Source organism: Aegilops tauschii, chromosome 2 (assembly GCF_002575655.3).
Source record: "Aegilops tauschii subsp. strangulata cultivar AL8/78 chromosome 2, Aet v6.0, whole genome shotgun sequence".
Classification (NCBI taxonomy): Eukaryota; Viridiplantae; Streptophyta; class Magnoliopsida; order Poales; family Poaceae; genus Aegilops; species Aegilops tauschii.
Window position 1 is genome coordinate 65,635,796 of NC_053036.3, and position 19,513 is coordinate 65,655,308.

The 19,513-nt window shown below is 50.7% G+C and overlaps 1 protein-coding gene across 1 annotated transcript; it reads left to right on the plus strand.

The window, feature by feature from the left end:
- Positions 1-18,699: 18,699 nt before the first annotated feature.
- On the plus strand, positions 18,700-19,140 carry LOC141040744 (uncharacterized). Its single transcript, XM_073506859.1, has one exon. The coding sequence runs from the start codon at positions 18,700-18,702 to the stop codon at positions 19,138-19,140; it is 441 nt and encodes a 146-aa protein (XP_073362960.1).
- The last annotated feature ends 373 nt before the right edge of the window (positions 19,141-19,513 follow it).

The following is a 19,513-nucleotide window of genomic DNA, read 5'->3' on the forward strand; positions in this document are numbered from 1 at the left end:
TATCCGGTTTTCAAAGGAAAAATGGATGTTCATACTGACCTCTTCACAGGTTCTGACGTCGATCGTATCTTGTGCTTGTGTTGGGGTAGTTGTTGTTGTAGCATTGTCTGTTGTGAGGTTGCTTTGTTTGTTGCGTTCATTCGTGTTTTTGGGGTTGTTGACACCATCCTGCTGTTGGAGTTCATCTTGGCCTGGCGTTCTATTGGTACGTTCCTGAAAGCATTGAGGCAGTTCTTTTCAGTTTAGGTATGAAAACAGGGGTTTGCTTTAGGGTGCGTATGGCACCATGCATTAGTATTTACTTACCTGTTTTTGCCGCTTTATCTTGTTCTTGTCAATGCCTATGTCCCTTGATTTTGTTCTTCTCTTCCTCTCTTCGTCTTCTTCTTTTTTTTCTCCTTTCTCTTGGTTCTGTTGTGGCTACGATTTCATTCGTGCGGTCGGCGTCGGCTAGTCTAATTGAGGCTGCTGGATCTGCTTGCTCTAGTGTCTGCAGGGTCGCGTTGTCTGTCAGGTACCTTGTGCAGACTATGTCCTGAAATTGTCTGAGTTGTTCCAATGAATCCATCAGGGAAATTGTTTGTTGCACGACTAGGTTCTTGTTTTTTTCATCCAATATCTTTTCCTTTTCGTTGCATTGGTTTTCATCCTTGGTGGTGTCTGCGGGTATCTGTTCTGCTTCATGGAGTACTTTTTCCAACAATTTGTTTATCCTTTGGAATCTTTCTTCTGCTCCTGTGCTGATGCTTTTGTTTGGTTCCCTGCTTCCACTGGTGCCGACACGTGGTTCACGCCGGCGTTTGGGTGGAGGTGGTAGCAGTTTGGTCGTGTTCTGGTGTTGCTGTTGTTTGCGATGTTCTCCTGCTATCTGGCGAATTGAAGACGAAGTTGATGCTGTGTTGGCATAGAAGATCCTTTCTGTTGTTCCTTTCCATGTCTGCATCGTTTTGGTGGAATGTAGTTGATTAGAATGGAAACCGTTTTCAAAAAGGGAAGGACTGATTTATGTACAATATAGCTATACCTGTATTTTGCCAAATTCATAGTCATCTGGTCGTGCTTTTCCGTCCCTTTTCATGTCTGCTCTAGCTATTTTTGCTAGGTCACTCTCTTTGAGATGGTTTGCTTGTGGTAAGGAGGTCTTGTCCATTGTCTTTGCAATCTTCCGCATTTCTTTTGTGTCGGTTGGCAGCAGCAGGGACTCGAGGTACATGATTACTGGCCCCTGTGCCAAACCATTGACATGCTTTTTGTTCTTTTCTTCCTGAGGCAAATTTCTGTGTTTCTGCCATATCTTGGCTCCTTCCTTAATACATTCGACGATTACCTCGCAGAAATCCATCTTTGCCATCTCTGGATAGTCCATGTCCTCTACCATTATAGCTTGTCGGGCAAAGATAGCGGCGCTTGACCCGCAGACAACGTTGTGGAAAAAAATAAGGAAAAATATTTTGACTGATTTCCTGTTTGACTGTTCGTCATCTAGTTCCACCAATTTTTCTAGCTTCGTGAACAGTTCTTTTGGCTTGAAATCTGTATGTTTGAAGCCAAGGTCTGACATCAGTTCTTTCATTGAAGTTGGGCTCTTCGTTGGCCTTGGTGCTGACTTTTCCGTGCCGTTTGGGTATCCAAACACCTTGTGTATAGCTTCCTTGGTAATCTTGAGTTTCTTATCTTCGGTACCATCACCGAAGGTTATTGTCATGCTTTCTGTGTCCAGGTTGTCGTAGATGTGTGCTGCAAGTGGTCTGCAGATGGAGCCCATTATTTTGCAGTTCTCTATGCTGCCAAATCCTGTCGTCCTAATATCTTGCTTGTGACGGTCTTTAAGTAAATTCCATGCTTTCTTGACATGAGCGAATGCTGCCCCTGCCTTGATTTGGAATTTCTCTTGGTTTGTTTCTTGCTGTTCTTCGTCAACTGTTGGTGCTGCCAATTCTTTTCCGCTTGTCTTTCTCCTCTTTCTGTCCTTCTGTCCTGATTTGTTCTGTTTCAGAAGACAAAAAGAAAGGGTTTCGTTAGAAAGGAACGCTAGATCCTGAGTGCTGAATAGTGGTATTCAAAATTAGTACATAAGTGTGTTTTTACATCGTCGTCATGTTCTGCGTCGCTGTCATGCTCTTCAGCATCATCGCCGTCTATAGGAATGAAATCTGCATCATGTTCCCTGTCATCGTCGTCATCGTTGGTATTTGAACCTTTGCTGTTGGTATCGTCTTGTTCTTTTTCTACCCTTTGTCGTTTGTTTTTCTTCTTGCGTTCACCTTGTTTCTTCGTGGCGGTTGGTGCTGTTGGCGGGAGTACCATTAGAGGTAATGGCTGATGCTGCAAGGTACTAGTGTCGACGATGTTTACAGCATTGTCCTTTTGCTTTTGCTTTTTTGCTCCAGGAGTAAAAACAGTGCTTGTATCTGATTTTCTTTTTTTTCTTGTTGCTAGATGTTTAATCTTATTGAGCCTGGTGTAAGTTATCATTTCTTCCGCAGGTGGTTTGTTCCTCATGTTTTGTTCTGTGTTCTTTTCTGATGAATGAGGAGAGATGCTGCCTGTTTCTGCGCTTTGAATATCACCGTCTTCGTGTCCTGTATAATGACCAGGTAACAAAAAAGGATGTTCTTTTTGTCCGAAAATAATAGATACACATTTAAAATATATATCTTCCATGATTATGCATAAGGAATGTGAAACTCCCAAAGGGTATTTTTACTTTTCTTTTCTTGGGTTAAGATAGGTTATTACTATTGTTACCGATTGAGCTAATCAGGGGATGGAAGAAAATATTAATTATGGTTATGAGTGCAGCTGGGGTAGTGAAGTTAGGGTGAAGCATTTTCTGAGACAAAAATGCACACTCCAGGTGATATTTCATAATGGGAGGAATATCATCAATGATAGTTCAAGATTTATTGGGTAAGTTAAACTGTTTTTGAATTAAAAATAAGATATTGTGCAAACATTTTTAATGTTTTCTATAAAGAAATATATAAAAAGTGGCAGGTAGTTTTATTTGTAGACATAGTTAAGTTATTGTTGTCAAGGATAGCAGTTAAGTTATTAATATCTCAATATAGTTTTTTGTAGATGGACAGTGGAGACTTTCTGCTCAAACCTTTGACAGGAGCTTGCTGGATTGCATGCTCTTCAGCAGGGTCTTCGTCAGTATTTTGCTGGGTTTTAGCTTCTTCGTGAGGATTTGTCATTGCTGCGTAAAAAATGGGCAGGTGTTAGAAGCAGAGTCGAGTGTCACAGGAAAAAAACCTGCGTGGTGTGAAAACAAATTTGCATGGATAGGGAGGCACGGGTTGTTTTACCCTAGAAGCACAGGGTACACCTATTCTTTGTTTATGGTATTTCACACCAGAGGCACTTAATTTGAAAAACGGTTACATTGACCGGACAAGGGATGTAGAAAATCTTGTACGGTTATCAGTTTTGGGCTCTCAGTATGCTTGTGGGGTTTGGATCTATCGACGTATTCTAGTTACTGATGTTCCAGGTTTTTTACCTTTGAGCACAAATCGTATGGCGAAAATCCCAGGGCGGAGAGCAGTAGCATTTCTATTAAATCTCATCTCTGCGCTAGTTCAATTTGTTAGGCAAATTGATTTAGCTTATTAGAAAACTCCTTGGTAGCGGTGGCTAGGGTTGCTGTTCCTGGAGGTGGAAAAATAACTACGATCTACCCGGTGGAATGGAGTGGGATAGAATGATAATTACCTTCAGTTACTTGTGCGGTGTTCTTCGCTTACATCCGCTTATTGTGTCGTTGCTCCTTTTTTGTTGCGATTACCGCCGCTGCTGTTGAAGTCCTCACCGTCGGTCGCCGCAGTCGGCGGGGTTATTGGTGTTGTCGCGGGCAGAGTGTGGCTGTTTGTATGTCGGATTTGAGTGTGGTTGGCGAACGCGGTGGCGGTTGTCCGGTGAGGCGAACTCGATTTCGAGCTTGTGTTTGTGTGCAGAAGGAAGGAGGAGAGCGTGCGGGAGTGATGAAGGTTTCGAGATTTACTTTGCGGAAGGGGAAGCAAGCTAGTATAAGAGGGAGGGAGAGATGGAAACCATCGAACCGTCTCTAATCTTCAACCGTCCGTTTGGGAATCAAGATTCATTATGCTTGGCTTCGGGTTTTTTGTGTGCTACAGTATTATTATTATTTTAGTGTTGAGACTGTTAGTGCTGAAGTGGAGCCTCTCTACAGGCATGTGGATGCAGGCACACGAGGCACATAAGTGCAGGGTCTACATGCACGTGGATGAAGCCACAGGAGGCACAGAAGTGTGGATTCTACAGGCACGTAGAGAACCATGGGACAAGCCAATGTCGCGTGAGGCATGTTGATGTAAGCACCGGAGGCGCGAAAATGCAGCTATCACAGGCAGAGACATGCTACTTCTCGAGGTACGGGTATCAACCCTGTGGATGTAGTACAAGAGTGCGTTGGGAGAGGCATGTGTTAGAATGCTCGATTAAAGAGGCATGGTTGTCAAGTTTCAGGAGCGACGCAGGCGTGGCACTGGGACCATGTAAGAGTCACGGTGCAATTTTACGTTAGACACGTGAGGCACGTTGGTTCAGGCACGGAAGGCAGAAAAGGTGAATCCACAACAGGCACGTACGTGTGTTTTCTCAAGTCACGCGTGTGCACTCTCTGGATACACAAACGTGTGGCGGCAGAGGCATGGGTCCGACTACTCGGTTACAGAACCACGTTCGAGAAGTCACGTGAGGTGTGGCATTACGGGGCACGTAAGAGTCTGGGCGAGTGACACGTGAGGCACGTGGGTGCAGGTACGTGTAGGCACAGAAATGAAGGAACCACGTTTGTGAAGTCACGTGGTAGTGCTGAAGTGGAGCCTCTCTACAGGCATGTGGATGCAGGCACACGAGGCACGGAAGTGCAGGTTCCACAGGCACGTTGACGGAGGCACAGGAGGCCAGTGTCGCGTGAGGCACGTTGATGTAAGCACCGGAGGCACGGAAATGAAGCTATCACAAGCGCGGACATGCTGCTTCTTGAGGCACGGGTATCAACCATGTGGATGTAGTACAAGAGTCCGTTGGGAGAGGCATGTGTTAGAATGCTCGGTTAAAGAGGCATGGTTGTGAAGTTTCAGGAGCGACGCGGGCGTGGCACTAGGACCATGCAAGAGTCTCGGCGCATGTTACGTTAGGCACGTGAGGCACGTTGGTTCAGGCACGGAAGGCAGAAAAGGTGAATCCACAACAGGCACGTATGTGTGTTTTCTCAAGTCACGGGTGTGCACTCTCTAGATGTACAAACGTGTGGCGGCAGAGGCATGGGTCCGACTACTCGGTTACAGAACCACGTTCATGAAGTCACGTGAGGTGTGGCATTACGGGGCACGTAAGAGTCTGGGCGAGTGACACGTGAGGCACGTGGGTGCAGGTACATGTAGGCACAGAAATGAAGGCACCACGTTTGTGAAGTCACGTGGTAGTGCTGAAGTGGAGCCTCTCTAAAGGCATGTGGATGCAGGCACACGAGGCACGAAAGTGCAGGTTCTATAGGCACGTTCACGCAGGCACAGGAGGCCACTATCGCATGAGGCACGTGGATGTAAGCAGCGGAGGCACCGAAATGAATCGAACCTAGGCACGGACATGCTGCTTCTCGAGGCACGGGTATCAACCCTGTGGATGTAGTACAAGAGTGCGTTGGGAGAGGCATGTGTTAGAATGCTCGGTTAAAAGGCATGGTTGTGAATTTTAAGGAGCGACGCGGGCGTGGCACCGGGACCATGTAAGATTCATGGCGCATGTTACGTTAAGCACGTGAGGCACGTTGGTTCAGGAACGGAAGGCAGAAAAGGTGAATCCACAACAGGCACGTACGTGTTTTTTTTCATGTCATGGGTGTGCACTCTCTCGATGCACAAACATGTGGCGGCAGAGGCATGGGTCCGACTACTCGGTTACAGAACCACATTCGTGAAGTCACGTGAGGTGTGGCATTACGAGGCACGTAAGAGTCTGGGCGAGTGACACGTGAGGCACGTGGGTGCAGGTACGTGTATGCACAGAAATGAAGGCACCACGTTTGTGAAGTCACGTGGTAGTGCTGAAGTGGAGCCTCTCTACAGGCATGCGGATGCAGGCTCGCGAGGCACGGAAGTGCAGGTTCTACAGGGACGTTGACGCAGGCACAGGAGGCCAGTGTCGCGTGAGGCGCGTGGATGTAAGCAGCGGAGGCACGGAAATGAAGCCAACCCAGGCACGGACATGCTGCTTCTCGAGGCACGGGTATCAACCCTGTGGATGTAGTACAAGAGTGCGTTGGGAGAGGCATGTTTTAGAATTCTCGGTTAAAAGGCATGGTTGTGAAATTTCAGGAGCGACGCGGGCGTGGCACTGGGACCATGTAAGAGTCACGGCGCATGTTACGTTAGGCACGTGAGGCACGTTGGTTCAGGCACGGAAGGCAGAAAAGGTGAATCCACGTGTGTTTTCTCAAGTCACGGGTATGCACTCTCTCGATGCACAAACGTGTGGCGGCAGAGGCATGGGTCCGACTACTCGGTTACAGAACCACGTCCGTGAAGTCACGTGAGGTGTGGCATTACGGGGCACGTAAGAGTCTGGGCGAGTGACACGTGAGGCACGTGGGTGCAGGTATATGTAGGCACAGAAATGAAGGCACGACGTTTGTGAAGTCACGTGGTAGTGCTGAAGTGGAGCCTCTCTACAGGTATGTGGATGCAGGCACACGAGGCACGGAAGTGCAGGTTCTACAGGCACGTTGACGGAGGCACAGGAGGCCAGTGTCGCGTGAGGCGCGTGCATGTAAACAGCGGAGGCATGGAAATGAAGCCAACCCAGGCACAGACATGCTGCTTCTCGAGGCACGGGTATCAACCATGTGGATGTAGTACAAGAGTCCGTTGGGAGAGGCATGTGTTAGAATGCTCGGTTAAAGAGGCATGGTTGTGAAGTTTCAGGAGTGACGCGGGCGTGGCACTAGGACCCTGGAAGAGTCACGGCGCATGTTACGTTAGGCACGTGAGGCACGTTGGTTCAGGCACGGAAGGCAGAAAAGGTGAATCCACGTGTGTTTTCTCAAGTCACGGGTATGCACTCTCTCGATGCACAAACGTGTGGCGGCAGAGGCATGGGTCCGACTACTCGGTTACAGAACCACGTCCGTGAAGTCACGTGAGGTGTGGCATTACGGGGCACGTAAGAGTCTGGGCGAGTGACACGTGAGGCACGTGGGTGCAGGTATATGTAGGCACAGAAATGAAGGCACGACGTTTGTGAAGTCACGTGGTAGTGCTGAAGTGGAGCCTCTCTACAGGTATGTGGATGCAGGCACACGAGGCACGGAAGTGCAGGTTCTACAGGCACGTTGACGGAGGCACAGGAGGCCAGTGTCGCGTGAGGCGCGTGGATGTAAACAGCGGAGGCATGGAAATGAAGCCAACCCAGGCGCAGACATGCTGCTTCTCGAGGCACGGGTATCAACCATGTGGATGTAGTACAAGAGTCCGTTGGGAGAGGCATGTGTTAGAATGCTCGGTTAAAGAGGCATGGTTGTGAAGTTTCAGGAGTGACGCGGGCGTGGCACTAGGACCCTGGAAGAGTCACGGCGCATGTTACGTTAGGCACGTGAGGCACGTTGGTTCAGGCACGGAAGGCAGAAAAGGTGAATCCACAACAGGCACGTATGTGTGTTTTCTCAAGTCACAGGTGTGCACTCTCTGGATGTACAAACGTGTGGCGGCAGAGGCATGGGTCCGACTACTCGGTTACAGAACCACGTTCATGAAGTCACGTGAGGTGTGGCATTACGGGGCACGTAAGAGTCTGGGCGAGTGACACGTGAGGCACGTGGGTGCAGGTACATGTAGGCACAGAAATGAAGGCACCACGTTTGTGCAGTCACGTGGTAGTGCTGAAGTGGAGCCTCTCTAAAGGCATGTGGATGCAGGCACACGAGGCACGGAAGTGCAGGTTCTACAGGCACGTTGACGCAGGCACAGGAGGCCACTGTCGCGTGAGGCACGTGGATGTAAGCAGCGGAGGCACCGAAATGAATCCAACCTAGGCACGGACATGCTGCTTCTCGAGGCACGGGTATCAACCCTGTGGATGTAGTACAAGAGTGCGTTGGGAGAGGCATGTGTTAGAATGCTCGGTTAAAAGGCATGGTTGTGAATTTTAAGGAGCGACGCGGGCGTGGCACCGGGACCATGTAAGATTCATGGCGCATGTTACGTTAAGCACGTGAGGCACGTTGGTTCAGGAACGGAAGGCAGAAAAGGTGAATCCACAACAGGCACGTACGTGTTTTTTTTCAAGTCATGGGTGTGCACTCTCTCGATGCACAAACATGTGGCGGCAGAGGCATGGGTCCGACTACTCGGTTACAGAACCACATTCGTGAAGTCACGTGAGGTGTGGCATTACGGGGCACGTAAGAGTCTGGGCGAGTGACACGTGAGGCACGTGGGTGCAGGTACGTGTATGCACAGAAATGAAGGCACCACGTTTGTGAAGTCACGTGGTAGTGCTGAAGTGGAGCCTCTCTACAGGCATGCGGATGCAGGCTCACGAGGCACGGAAGTGCAGGTTCTACAGGCACGTTGACGCAGGCACAGGAGGCCAGTGTCGCGTGAGGCGCGTGGATGTAAGCAGCGGAGGCACGGAAAGGAAGCCAACCCAGGCACGGACATGCTGCTTCTCGAGGAACGGTTATCAACCCTGTGGATGTAGTACAAGAGTGCGTTGGGAGAGGCATGTTTTAGAATTCTCGGTTAAAAGGCATGGTTGTGAAGTTTCAGGAGCGACGCAGGCGTGGCACTGGGACCATGTAAGAGTCACGGCGCATGTTACGTTAGGCACGTGAGGCACGTTGGTTCAGGCACGGAAGGCAGAAAAGGTGAATCCACGTGTGTTTTCTCAAGTCACGGGTATGCACTCTCTCGATGCACAAACGTGTGGCGGCAGAGGCATGGGTCCGACTACTCGGTTACAGAACCACGTTCGTGAAGTCACGTGAGGTGTGGCATTACGGGGCACGTAAGAGTCTGGGCGACTGACACGTGAGGCACGTGGGTGCAGGTACCTGTAGGCACAGAAATGAAGGCACGACGTTTGTGAAGTCACGTGGTAGTGCTGAAGTGGAGCCTCTCTACAGGCATGCGGATGCAGGCACACGAGGCACGGAAGGCATGGAAATGCTGCTTCTCGAGGCACGGGTATCAACCCTGTGGATGTAGTACAAGAGTGAAGTGGGAGAGGCATGTGTTAGAATGCTCGGTTAAAAGGCATGGTTGTGAAGTTTGAGGAGCGACGCGGGTGTGGCAATGGGACCATGTAAGAGTCACGGCGCATGTTACGTTAGGCACGTGAGGCACGTTGGTTCAGGCACGGAAGGCAAAAAAGGTGAATCCACAACAGGCACGTACGTGTGTTTTCTCAAGTCACGGGTGTGCACTCTCTCTATGCACAAACGTGTGGCGGCAGAGGCATTGGTCCGACTACTCGGTTACAGAACCACGTTCGTGAAGTCATGTGAGGTGTGGTATTATGGGGCACGTAATAGTCTGGGCGAGTGACACGTGAGGCACGTGGGTGCAGGTACGTGGATGCAAAGAAATGAAGGCACCACGTTTGTGAAGTCACGTGGTAGTGCTGAAGTGGAGCCTCTCTACAGGCATGTCGATGCAGGCACACGAGGCACGGAAGTGCAGGTTCTACAGGCACGTTGACGCAGGCACAGGAGGCCAGTGTCGCCTGAGGCGCGTGGATGTAAGCAGCGGAGGCGTGGAAATGAAGCCAACCCAGGCACGGACATGCTGCTTCTCGACGAACGGGTATCAACACTGTGGATGTAGTACAAGAGTGCGTTGGGAGAGGCATGTGTTAGAATGCGCGGTTAAAAGGCTTGGTTGTGAAGTTTCAGGAGCGACGCGGGCGTGGCACTGGGACCATGTAAGAGTCACGGCGCATGCTACGTTAGGCACGTGAGGCACGTTGGTTCAGGCACGGAAGGCAGAAAAGGTGAATCCACAACAGGCACGTACGTGTGTTTTCTCAAGTCACGGGTGTGCACTCTCTCGATGCACGAACGTGTGGCGGCAGAGGCATGGGTCCGACTACTCGGTTACAGAACCATGTTCATGAAGTCACGTGAGGTGTGGCATTACGGGGCACGTAAGAGTCTGGGTGAGTGACACGTGAGGCACGTGGGTGCAGGTACGTGTATTCACAGAAATGAAGGCACCACGTTTGTGAAGTCACGTGGTAGTGCTGAAGTGGAGCCTCTCTATAGGTATGTGGATGCAGGCACACTAGGCACGGAAGTGCAGGTTCTACAGGCACGTTGACGCAGGCACAGGAGGCCAGTGTCGCGTGAGGCGTGTGGATGTAAGCATCGGAGGCACGGAAATGAAGCCAACCCAGGCACAGACATGCTGCTTCTCGAGGCACGGGTATCAACCCTGTGGATGTAGTACAAGAGTGCGTTGGGAGAGGCATGAGTTAGAATGCTCGGTTAAAAGGCATGGTTGTGAAGTTTCAGGAGCGATGCGGGCGTGGCACTGGGACCATGTAAGAGTCACGGTGCATGTTACGTTAGGCACGTGAGGCACGTTGGTTCAGGCACGGAAGGCACAAAGGTGAATCCACAACAGGAACGTACGTATGTTTTCTGAAGTCACGGGTGTGCACTCTTTGAATGCCCAAACGTGTGGCGGCAGAGGCATGGGTCCGTCTACTCGGTTCCAGAACCACGTTCGTGAAGTCACGTGAGGTGTGGCATTACGGGGCATGTAAGAGTCTGGCCGAGTGGCACGTGAGGCACGTGGGTGTAGGTACGTGTAGGCACAGAAATGACGGCACCACATTTGTGAAGTCACGTGGTATTGCTGAAGTGGAGCCTCTCTACAGGCATGCGGATGCAGGCACACGAGGCACGGAAGTGCAGGTTCTACAGGCACGTTGACGGAGGCACAGGAGGCCAGTGTCGCGTGAGGCGCGTGGATGTAAACAGCGGAGGCATGGAAATGAAGCCAACTGAGGCACGGACATGCTGCTTCTCGAGGCACGGGTATCAACCCTGTGGATGTAGTACAAGAGTGCAGTGGGAGAGGCATGTGTTAGAATGCTCGGTTAAAAGGCATGGTTGTGAAGTTTGAGGAGCGACGCGGGCGTGGCAATGGGACCATGTAAGAGTCACGGCGCATGTTACGTTAGGCACGTGAGGCACGTTGGTTCAGGCACGGAAGGCAACAAAAGGTGAATCCACAACAGGCACGTACGTGTGTTTTCTCAAGTCACGGGTGTGCACTCTCTCGATGCACAAACGTGTGGCGGCAGAGGCATTGGTCCGACTACTCGATTACAGAACCATGTTCATGAAGTCACGTGAGGTGTGGCATTACGGGGCACGTAAGAGTCTGGGCGAGTGACACATGAGGCACGTGGGTGCAGGTACGTGTATGCACAGAAATGAAGGCACCACGTTTGTGAAGTCACGTGGTAGTGCTGAAGTGGAGCCTCTCTATAGGCATGTGGATGCAGGCACACGAGGCACGGAAGTGCAGGTTCTACAGGCACGTTGACGCAGGCACAGGAGGCCAGTGTCGCGTGAGGCGCGTGGATGTAAGCATCGGAGGCACGGAAATGAAGCCAACCCAGGCACAGACATGCTGCTTCTCGAGGCACGGGTATCAACCCTGTGGATGTAGTACAAGAGTGCGTTGGGAGAGGCATGAGTTAGAATGCTCGGTTAAAAGGCATGGTTATGAAGTTTCAGGAGCGATGCGGGCGTGGCACTGGGACCATGTAAGAGTCACGGTGCATGTTACGTTAGGCACGTGAGGCACGTTGGTTCAGGCATGGAAGGCACAAAGGTGAATCCACAACAGGAACGTACGTATGTTTTCTCAAGTCACGGGTGTGCACTCTCTCGATGCCCAAACGTGTGGCGGCAGAGGCATGGGTCCGTCTACTCGGTTACAGAACCACGTTCGTGAAGTCACGTGAGGTGTGGCATTACGGGGCATGTAAGAGTCTGGCCGAGTGGCACGTGAGGCACGTGGGTGTAGGTACGTGTAGGCACAGAAATGACGGCACCACATTTGTGAAGTCACGTGGTATTGCTGAAGTGGAGCCTCTCTACAGGCATGCGGATGCAGGCACACGAGGCACGGAAGTGCAGGTTCTACAGGCACGTTGACGGAGGCACAGGAGGCCAGTGTCGCGTGAGGCGCGTGGATGTAAACAGCGGAGGCATGGAAATGAAGCCAACTGAGGCACAGACATGCTGCTTCTCGAGGCACGGGTATCAACCCTGTGGATGTAGTACAAGAGTGTAGTGGGAGAGGCATGTGTTAGAATGCTCGGTTAAAAGGCATGGTTGTGAAGTTTGAGGAGCGACGCGGGCGTGGCAATGGGACCATGTAAGAGTCACGGCGCATGTTACGTTAGGCACGTGAGGCACGTTGGTTCAGGCACGAAAGGCAAAAAAGGTGAATCACAACAGGCACGTACGTTTGTTTTCTCAAGTCACGGGTGTGCACTCTCTCCATGCACAAACGTGTGGCGGCAGAGGCATTGGTCCGACTACTCGGTTACAGAACCACGTTCGTGAAGTCATGTGAGGTGTGGTATTACGGGGCACGTAAGAGTCTGGGCGAGTGACACGTGAGCCACGTGGGTGCAGGTACGTGGATGCACAGAAATTAAGGCACCACGATTGTGAAGTCACGTGGTAGTGCTGAAGTGGAGCCTCTCTACAGGCATGTCGATGCAGGCACACGAGGCACGGAAGTGCAGGTTCTACAGGCACGTTGACGCAGGCACAGGAAGCCAGTGTCGCCTGAGGCGCGTGGATGTAAGCAGCGGAGGCGTGGAAATGAAGCCAACCCAGGCACGGACAGGCTGCTTCTCGACGCACGGGTATCAACATTGTGGATGTAGTACAAGAGTGCGTTGGGAGACGCATGTGTTAGAATGCGCGGTTAAAAGGCATGGTTGTGAAGTTTCAGGAGCGACGCGGGCGTGGCACTGGGACCATGTAAGAGTCACGGCGCATGCTACGTTAGGCACGTGAGGCACGTTGGTTCAGGCACGGAAGGCAGAAAAGGTGAATCCACAACAGGCACGTACGTGTGTTTTCTCAAGTCACGGGTATGCACTCTCTCGATGCACAAACGTGTGGCGGCAGAGGCATGGGTCCGACTATGGTTACAGAACCACGTTCATGAAGTCACGTGAGGTGTGGCATTACGGGGCACGTAAGAGTCTGGGCGAGTGACACGTGAGGCACGTGGGTGCAGGTACGTGTATGCACAGAAATGAAGGCACCACGTTTGTGAAGTCACGTGGTAGTGCTGAAGTGGAGCCTCTCTATAGGCATGTGGATGTAGGCACACGAGGCACGGAAGTGCAGGTTCTACAGGCACGTTGACGCAGGCACAGGAGGCCAGTATCGCGTGAGGCGCGTGGATGTAAGCATCGGAGGCATGGAAATGAAGCCAACCCAGGCACAGACATGCTGCTTCTCGAGGCACGGGTATCAACCCTGTGGATGTAGTACAAGAGTGCGTTGGGAGAGGCATGAGTTAGAATGCTCGGTTAAAAGGCATGGTTGTGAAGTTTCAGGAGCGATGCGGGCGTGGCATTGGGACCATGTAAGAGTCACGGCGCATGTTACGTTAGGCACGTGAGGCACGTTGGTTCAGGCACGGAAGGCAGAAAAGGTGAATCCACAACAGGAACATACGTATGTTTTCTCAAGTCACGGGTGTGCACTCTCTCGATGCCCAACCGTGTGGCGCCAGAGGCATGGGTCCGGCTACTCGGTTACAGAACCACGTTCGTGAAGTCACGTAAGGTGTGGCATTACGGGGCATGTAAGAGTCTGGGCGAGTGGCACGTGAGGCACGTGGGTGCAGGTACGTGTAGGCACAGAAATGACGGCACCACATTTGTGAAGTCACGTGGTAGTGCTGAAGTGGAGCCTCTCTACAGGCATGCGGATGCAGGCACACGAGGCACGGAAGTGCAGGTTCTATAGGCACGTTGACGGAGGCACAGGAGGCCAGTGTCGCGTGAGGCGCGTGGATGTAAGCAGCGGAGGCATGAAAATGAAGCCAACCCAGGCACGGACATGCTGCTTCTCGAGGCACGGGTATCAACCCTGTGGATGTAGTACAAGAGTGCGTTGGGAGAGGCATGTGTTAGAATGCTCGGTTAAAAGGCATGGTCGTGAAGTTTCAGAAGCGACGCGGGCGTGGCACTGGGACCATGTAAGAGTCACGGCGCATGTTACGTTAGGCACGTGAGGCACGTTGGTTCAGGCACAGAAGGCAGAAAAGGTGAATCCACAACAGGCACGTACGTGTGTTTTCTCAAGTCACGGGTGTGCACTCTCTGGATGCACAAACGTGTGGCGGCGGAGGCATGGGTCCGACTACTCGGTTACAGAACCACGTTCGTGAAGTCTAGTGAGGTGTGGCATTACGGGGCAGGTAAGACTCTGGGCGAGTGACACGTGAGGCACGTGGGTGCAGGTACGTGTAGGCACAGAAATGAAGGCACCACGTTTGTGAAGTCACGTGGTAGTGCTGAAGTGGAGCCTCTCTACAGGCATGTGGATGCAGGCACACGAGGCACATAAGTGCAGGTTCTACAGGCACGTAGACGCAAGCACAGGAGGCCAGTGTCGCTTGAGGCGCGTGGATGTAAGCAGCGGAGCCACGGAAATGAAGCCAACCCAGGCACGGACATGCTGCTTCTCGAGGCACGGGTATCAACCCTGTGGATGTGGTACAAGAGTGCGTTGGGAGAGGCACGTGTTAGAATGCTCGGTTAAAAGGCATGGTTGCGAAGTTTCAGGAGCGACGCGGGCGTGGCACTGGGAAAATGTAAGAGTCACGGCGCGTGTTACGTTAGGCACGTGAGGCACGTTGGTTCAGGCACGAAAGGCAGAAAAGGTGAATCCACAACAGGCACGTACGTGTGTTTGCTCAAGTCACGGGTGTGTACTCTCTGGATGCACATACGTGTGGCGGCAGAGGCATGGGTCCGGCTACTCGGTTACAGAACCACGTTCGTGAAGTCACATGAGGTGTGGCATTACGGGGAACGTAAGAGTCTGGGCGAGTGACACGTGAGGCACGTGGGTGCAGGTACGTGTATGCACAGAAATGAAGGCACCACGTTTGTGAAGTCACATGGTAGTGCTGAAGTGGAGCCTCTCTACAGGCATGTGGATGGAGGCACACGAGGCACGGAAGTGCAGGTTCTACAGGCTCGTTGACGCAGGCAAAGGAGGCCAGTGCCGCGTGAGGCGCGTGGATGTAAGCAGCGGAGGCACGGAAATGAAGCCAACCCAGGCACGGACATGCTGCTTCTCGAGGCACGGGTATCAACCCTGTGGATGTAGTACAAGAGTGCGTTGGGAGAGGCATGTGTTAGAATGCTCGGTTAAAAGGCATGGTTGTGAAGTTTCAGGAGCGACGTGGGCGTGGCACTGGGACCATGTAAGAGTCATTGCGCATGTTACGTTAGGCACGTGAGGCACGTTGGTTCAGGCACGGAAGGCAGAAAAGGTGAATCCACAACAGGCACGTACGTGTGTTTTCTCAAGTCACGGGTGTGCACTCTCTGGATGCACAAACGTGTGGCGGCAGAGGCATGGGTCCGACTACTCGGTTACAGAACCACGTTCGTGAAGTCACGTGAGGTGTGGCATTACGGGGCACGTAAGAGTCTGGGCGAGTGACACGTGAGGCACGTGGGTGCAGGTACATGTATGGACAGAAATGAAGGCACCACGTTTGTGAAGTCACGTGGTAGTTTTGAAGTGGAGCCTCTCTAGAGGCATGTGGATGGAGGCACACGAGGCACGGAAGTGTAGGTTCTACAGGCACGTAGACGTAGGCACTGGAGGCCAGTGTCGCGTGAGGCGCGTGGATGTAAGCAGCGGAGGCACGGGAAGCCAACCCAGGTACGGACATGCTGCTTCTCGAGGCACGGGTATCAACCCAGTGGATGTAGTACAAGAGTGCGTTGGGAGAGACACGTGTTAGAATGCTCGGTTAAAAGGCATGGTTGTGAAGTTTCAGGAGCGACGCGGGCGTGGAACTGGGACAATGTAAGAGTCACGGCGCATGTTACGTTAAGCACGTGAGGCACGTTGGTTCAGGCACGGAAGGCAGAAAGGGTGAATCCACAACAGGCACGTACGTGTGTTTTCTCAAGTCACGGGTGTGTGCTCTCGGGATGCACATACGTGTGGCGGCAGAGGCATGGGTCCGACTACTCGGTTACAGAACCACGTTCGTGAAGTCTCGTGAGGTGTGGTATTACGGGGCACGTTAGAGTCTGGGCGAGTGACACGTGAGGCACATGGGTGTACGCACATGAGGCAGGCCTTTGAATGTACAGGAGGCACGGATTCTGGTACAGGAGGCACTGAAGTAAAAACACTGCAGTGACGGACATGAGGCACTTAACTTGAAAATAGTTACAATCAATCAAGGGACAACGGGCGTAAAAAATCTGGTGTAATTACCAAGTTTGAGCTCTCAGTATGCTCGTAGTATTTGAATCGTTTGAGGTATTATAGTTAGTGATGTGGCAGGAGTAGTACTTTTAAGCACATATCGTGCTGTGAAAATTCCGTAGCGGGGAGCAGTAGCGTTATTAAATGTCATGTGTACGGTACTTCAATTTTTTAGACAAGTTGATTTTGGATAGTGCAAAACTCGGATTTTTGTGGTGGCTGGGATTGTTGTCCCTGGAAATGGACAAATCACTATGATCTACCTCGGGGAATGCAATGGGATAGATTGTTATTTACATTCGGTTGCTTGTGTTCGGCTTCTCGCTTCCATCAGTCTATTCTGTCTGTTCGTCTTTTTTTGTTGTGATCTCCGCCGGCGGTGTTGAAGTCTTTGCTTCATCGCCGTCGGGTGGGTACTTTGTGTTGTTGGGCGCCCCGTTTGACGGTGTGTATCTCGAAGTGGGAGGGTGGTTGGCGAAGCGTGGTGGCGGTTGTTTTGCGAGGGGAACTCTACTTGGAATTTGGCCCCATGTACTGAACCTAGGAGGAGACCTTGTGTGAGTGTGAAATGTTTCGAGATTTTGCTGTGGAAGAGAAGAAGGAAGAGAGTAGTGCAGGTGGGAGAGATGGAAATGATGGAACCCTCTGTAATCTTCGACGGTCTGATTTTAGTATCAAGATTCGTGTCGCCTGGCTTTTTTTTGTTCGCTATAGCATCTTAATAGACGTGTGAGGCATGGAACACCAGGCTCTACAGGCACCGACGTTCGAATTATAGAGGCACTGGTATCAACTCTGTGGATGCACAAATGTGTGGTGGCAGGGGCATGCATCTGAAGATGTACTCAGAGAGTCACGGTTGTGAAGTCTTTAGAGTTACGAGCGTGTGTCACCACGGGCACGTGAGAGTGATGCGTTGGGAAGTTTGGTAGTAGAGGCATCGGTGCGAATAGTACTCAGAGAGTATCGCTTGTGAGTCCACATGTGTGAAGTCTGTGCAGCATTGGTCGTGTGGTAGTAGCGCCGTGCGCCGGGAAAGGTGCGAGCAATAACATTTGTTACGTGCTTAATCGGACGATTTGACGGTTGCTTTTTCCCGGCAACCGCAAGCACTACCACTCGGCGGTTGCCTAGACGCACAGCAACAACGAGCGCATGTCTTCCGCCCTCACTACCACGACGAGGCCACGTCCAACCGCCTCCTCCACGACCCAGACCTTGGCACAAAAGGGAAACTGCGCTTCCATAGCCGCTCAATCCCGAAAACACTATTGCCGTTCCATCTCAACTAGCATCTCCTCACAATCTCTGTGTCAAGGCGGTCATCGCTGGAGGAGGATAATGGCGGAGGAACCATCTGCCAAGCGTCCTCGTGGTGAGACGTCCGACCAGAGCACTGAGGTCGACGACGTTCAGGTCCCCGGTCAGAAGCACGAGTACAAAGTGCACCTCCAGGAGGTTGACATCAACGGCAAGGAAAATCTGGATGTCATATGCACCAGCAATCCTGAGGAAGCCGACAAGATGATCAGCATGATCCTGAAGAGGGTTTGCGGCTTGTACCCTCAGTACATCGGCGTTGATGTCGAGTATACCAGGGAGGACGAACCTCCGGAGAGGGCAGCGGTTCTACAATTATGCGTGGAGGAACTCTGTTTGGTATATCACATCACCGCGGCAACAAAATGGTGAACCATCCTACAGTTTCAACCACTCCATGCTTCTGTTTAATTAGCTTTTCACCCTAAAATTTGATTAAATTGGTTTATTGACTTGATGTATCAGTGAAGTTTCTGAAGTAGATGCAGCAGAATAGATTTTGAACTTGACTCACCAGATCAGTTTATGTATTTGATGCACTAGGTTAATTTATGGATTTTGACGTACGAGATTATTTTCTGAACTTGATGTTCTAGTGTACTTTCTGTTCTAGTGTAGTTTCTATATTTCATGTTCTAGTGTAGTTCAGTTTATTGAATTGATGTGTTAACGTGGCTAAGAAGTAGATAGGTAATTGATTCAAGTGTAAATACCAAAAATTAAAATAACATGCTGTGCTTGTATTTTATTTCTGAACTCTACATAGCAGTTTCTGACATTTTTTCGTCCATGAATTATACGTACTATATAAGCATGTACTTGATCGATACTTGATGGATCCACCTTAAATGTGTCATCCCCCCTACTGGCCCAAGAGCCTGCGCCCGTTCCTGAAGGAGGACAGGTTCTACACCTTTGCCGACTTCAGTATTGATGGTGACAAAGAGATGCTGCGAAGTTCTGGTTTGGAGATCAACCCTGACAAGTACATCGACATCCAGCGCAAATGGAGAGTTCCTTTCAAGGGAAGAAAGAGGTACCACTCTTTGGCTGATGTTGCAGGGAGTGTGATCCACCCATTCTACAAACAGATGAAGGATAAGATTGATAGGGTTGAAGACCATAAACTGTGGGGGATCAGCCCACTCCCAAATTACCTCATTGAGTATGCAGCGATAGATGCGTACGCCACCTACGAGTCGTGGAAGAGAATTGAAAACATCAGAGAAGGTCTGGAGAGTGCAAAAGAGGCAGAGAAGAATTATGACGATCCTTACTACGGATACTAGTGATGACGAAAACATAGAAAACTGGTCATGGAGTTGCTTGTGTTTATGCTTGTCCTTTCTATTGTATCAGGTTCGTAGTTTACTTCTGTTAGAACGAAGCAGTTTCTAATGTCATCTGTATCAGGTTAAACAAGTTTCCTTATTGTAACATCCCAAATTTTCAATTTGGAATGTTATACATAGATCATTCATGCATATCATATTTTATTGCATTTCATTTCGCGATCCGCAAAATCCTAAGCAACTCAAGGACCCTCGGAGAGAGTTGGGGATTTCATTGTTTTCATATTTGAATTTTATCAAAATTTGAAACGAGGATTTTGATTTTAATTATTTTTCTCTCCGAAAATATTTCATATTAAAATATATGAGA

Bases quoted from the DNA above. Each gene is read 5' to 3' on its own strand.
- LOC141040744 (XM_073506859.1), top strand. From the start codon at position 18,700: ATGTGTCATCCCCCCTACTGGCCCAAGAGCCTGCGCCCGTTCCTGAAG.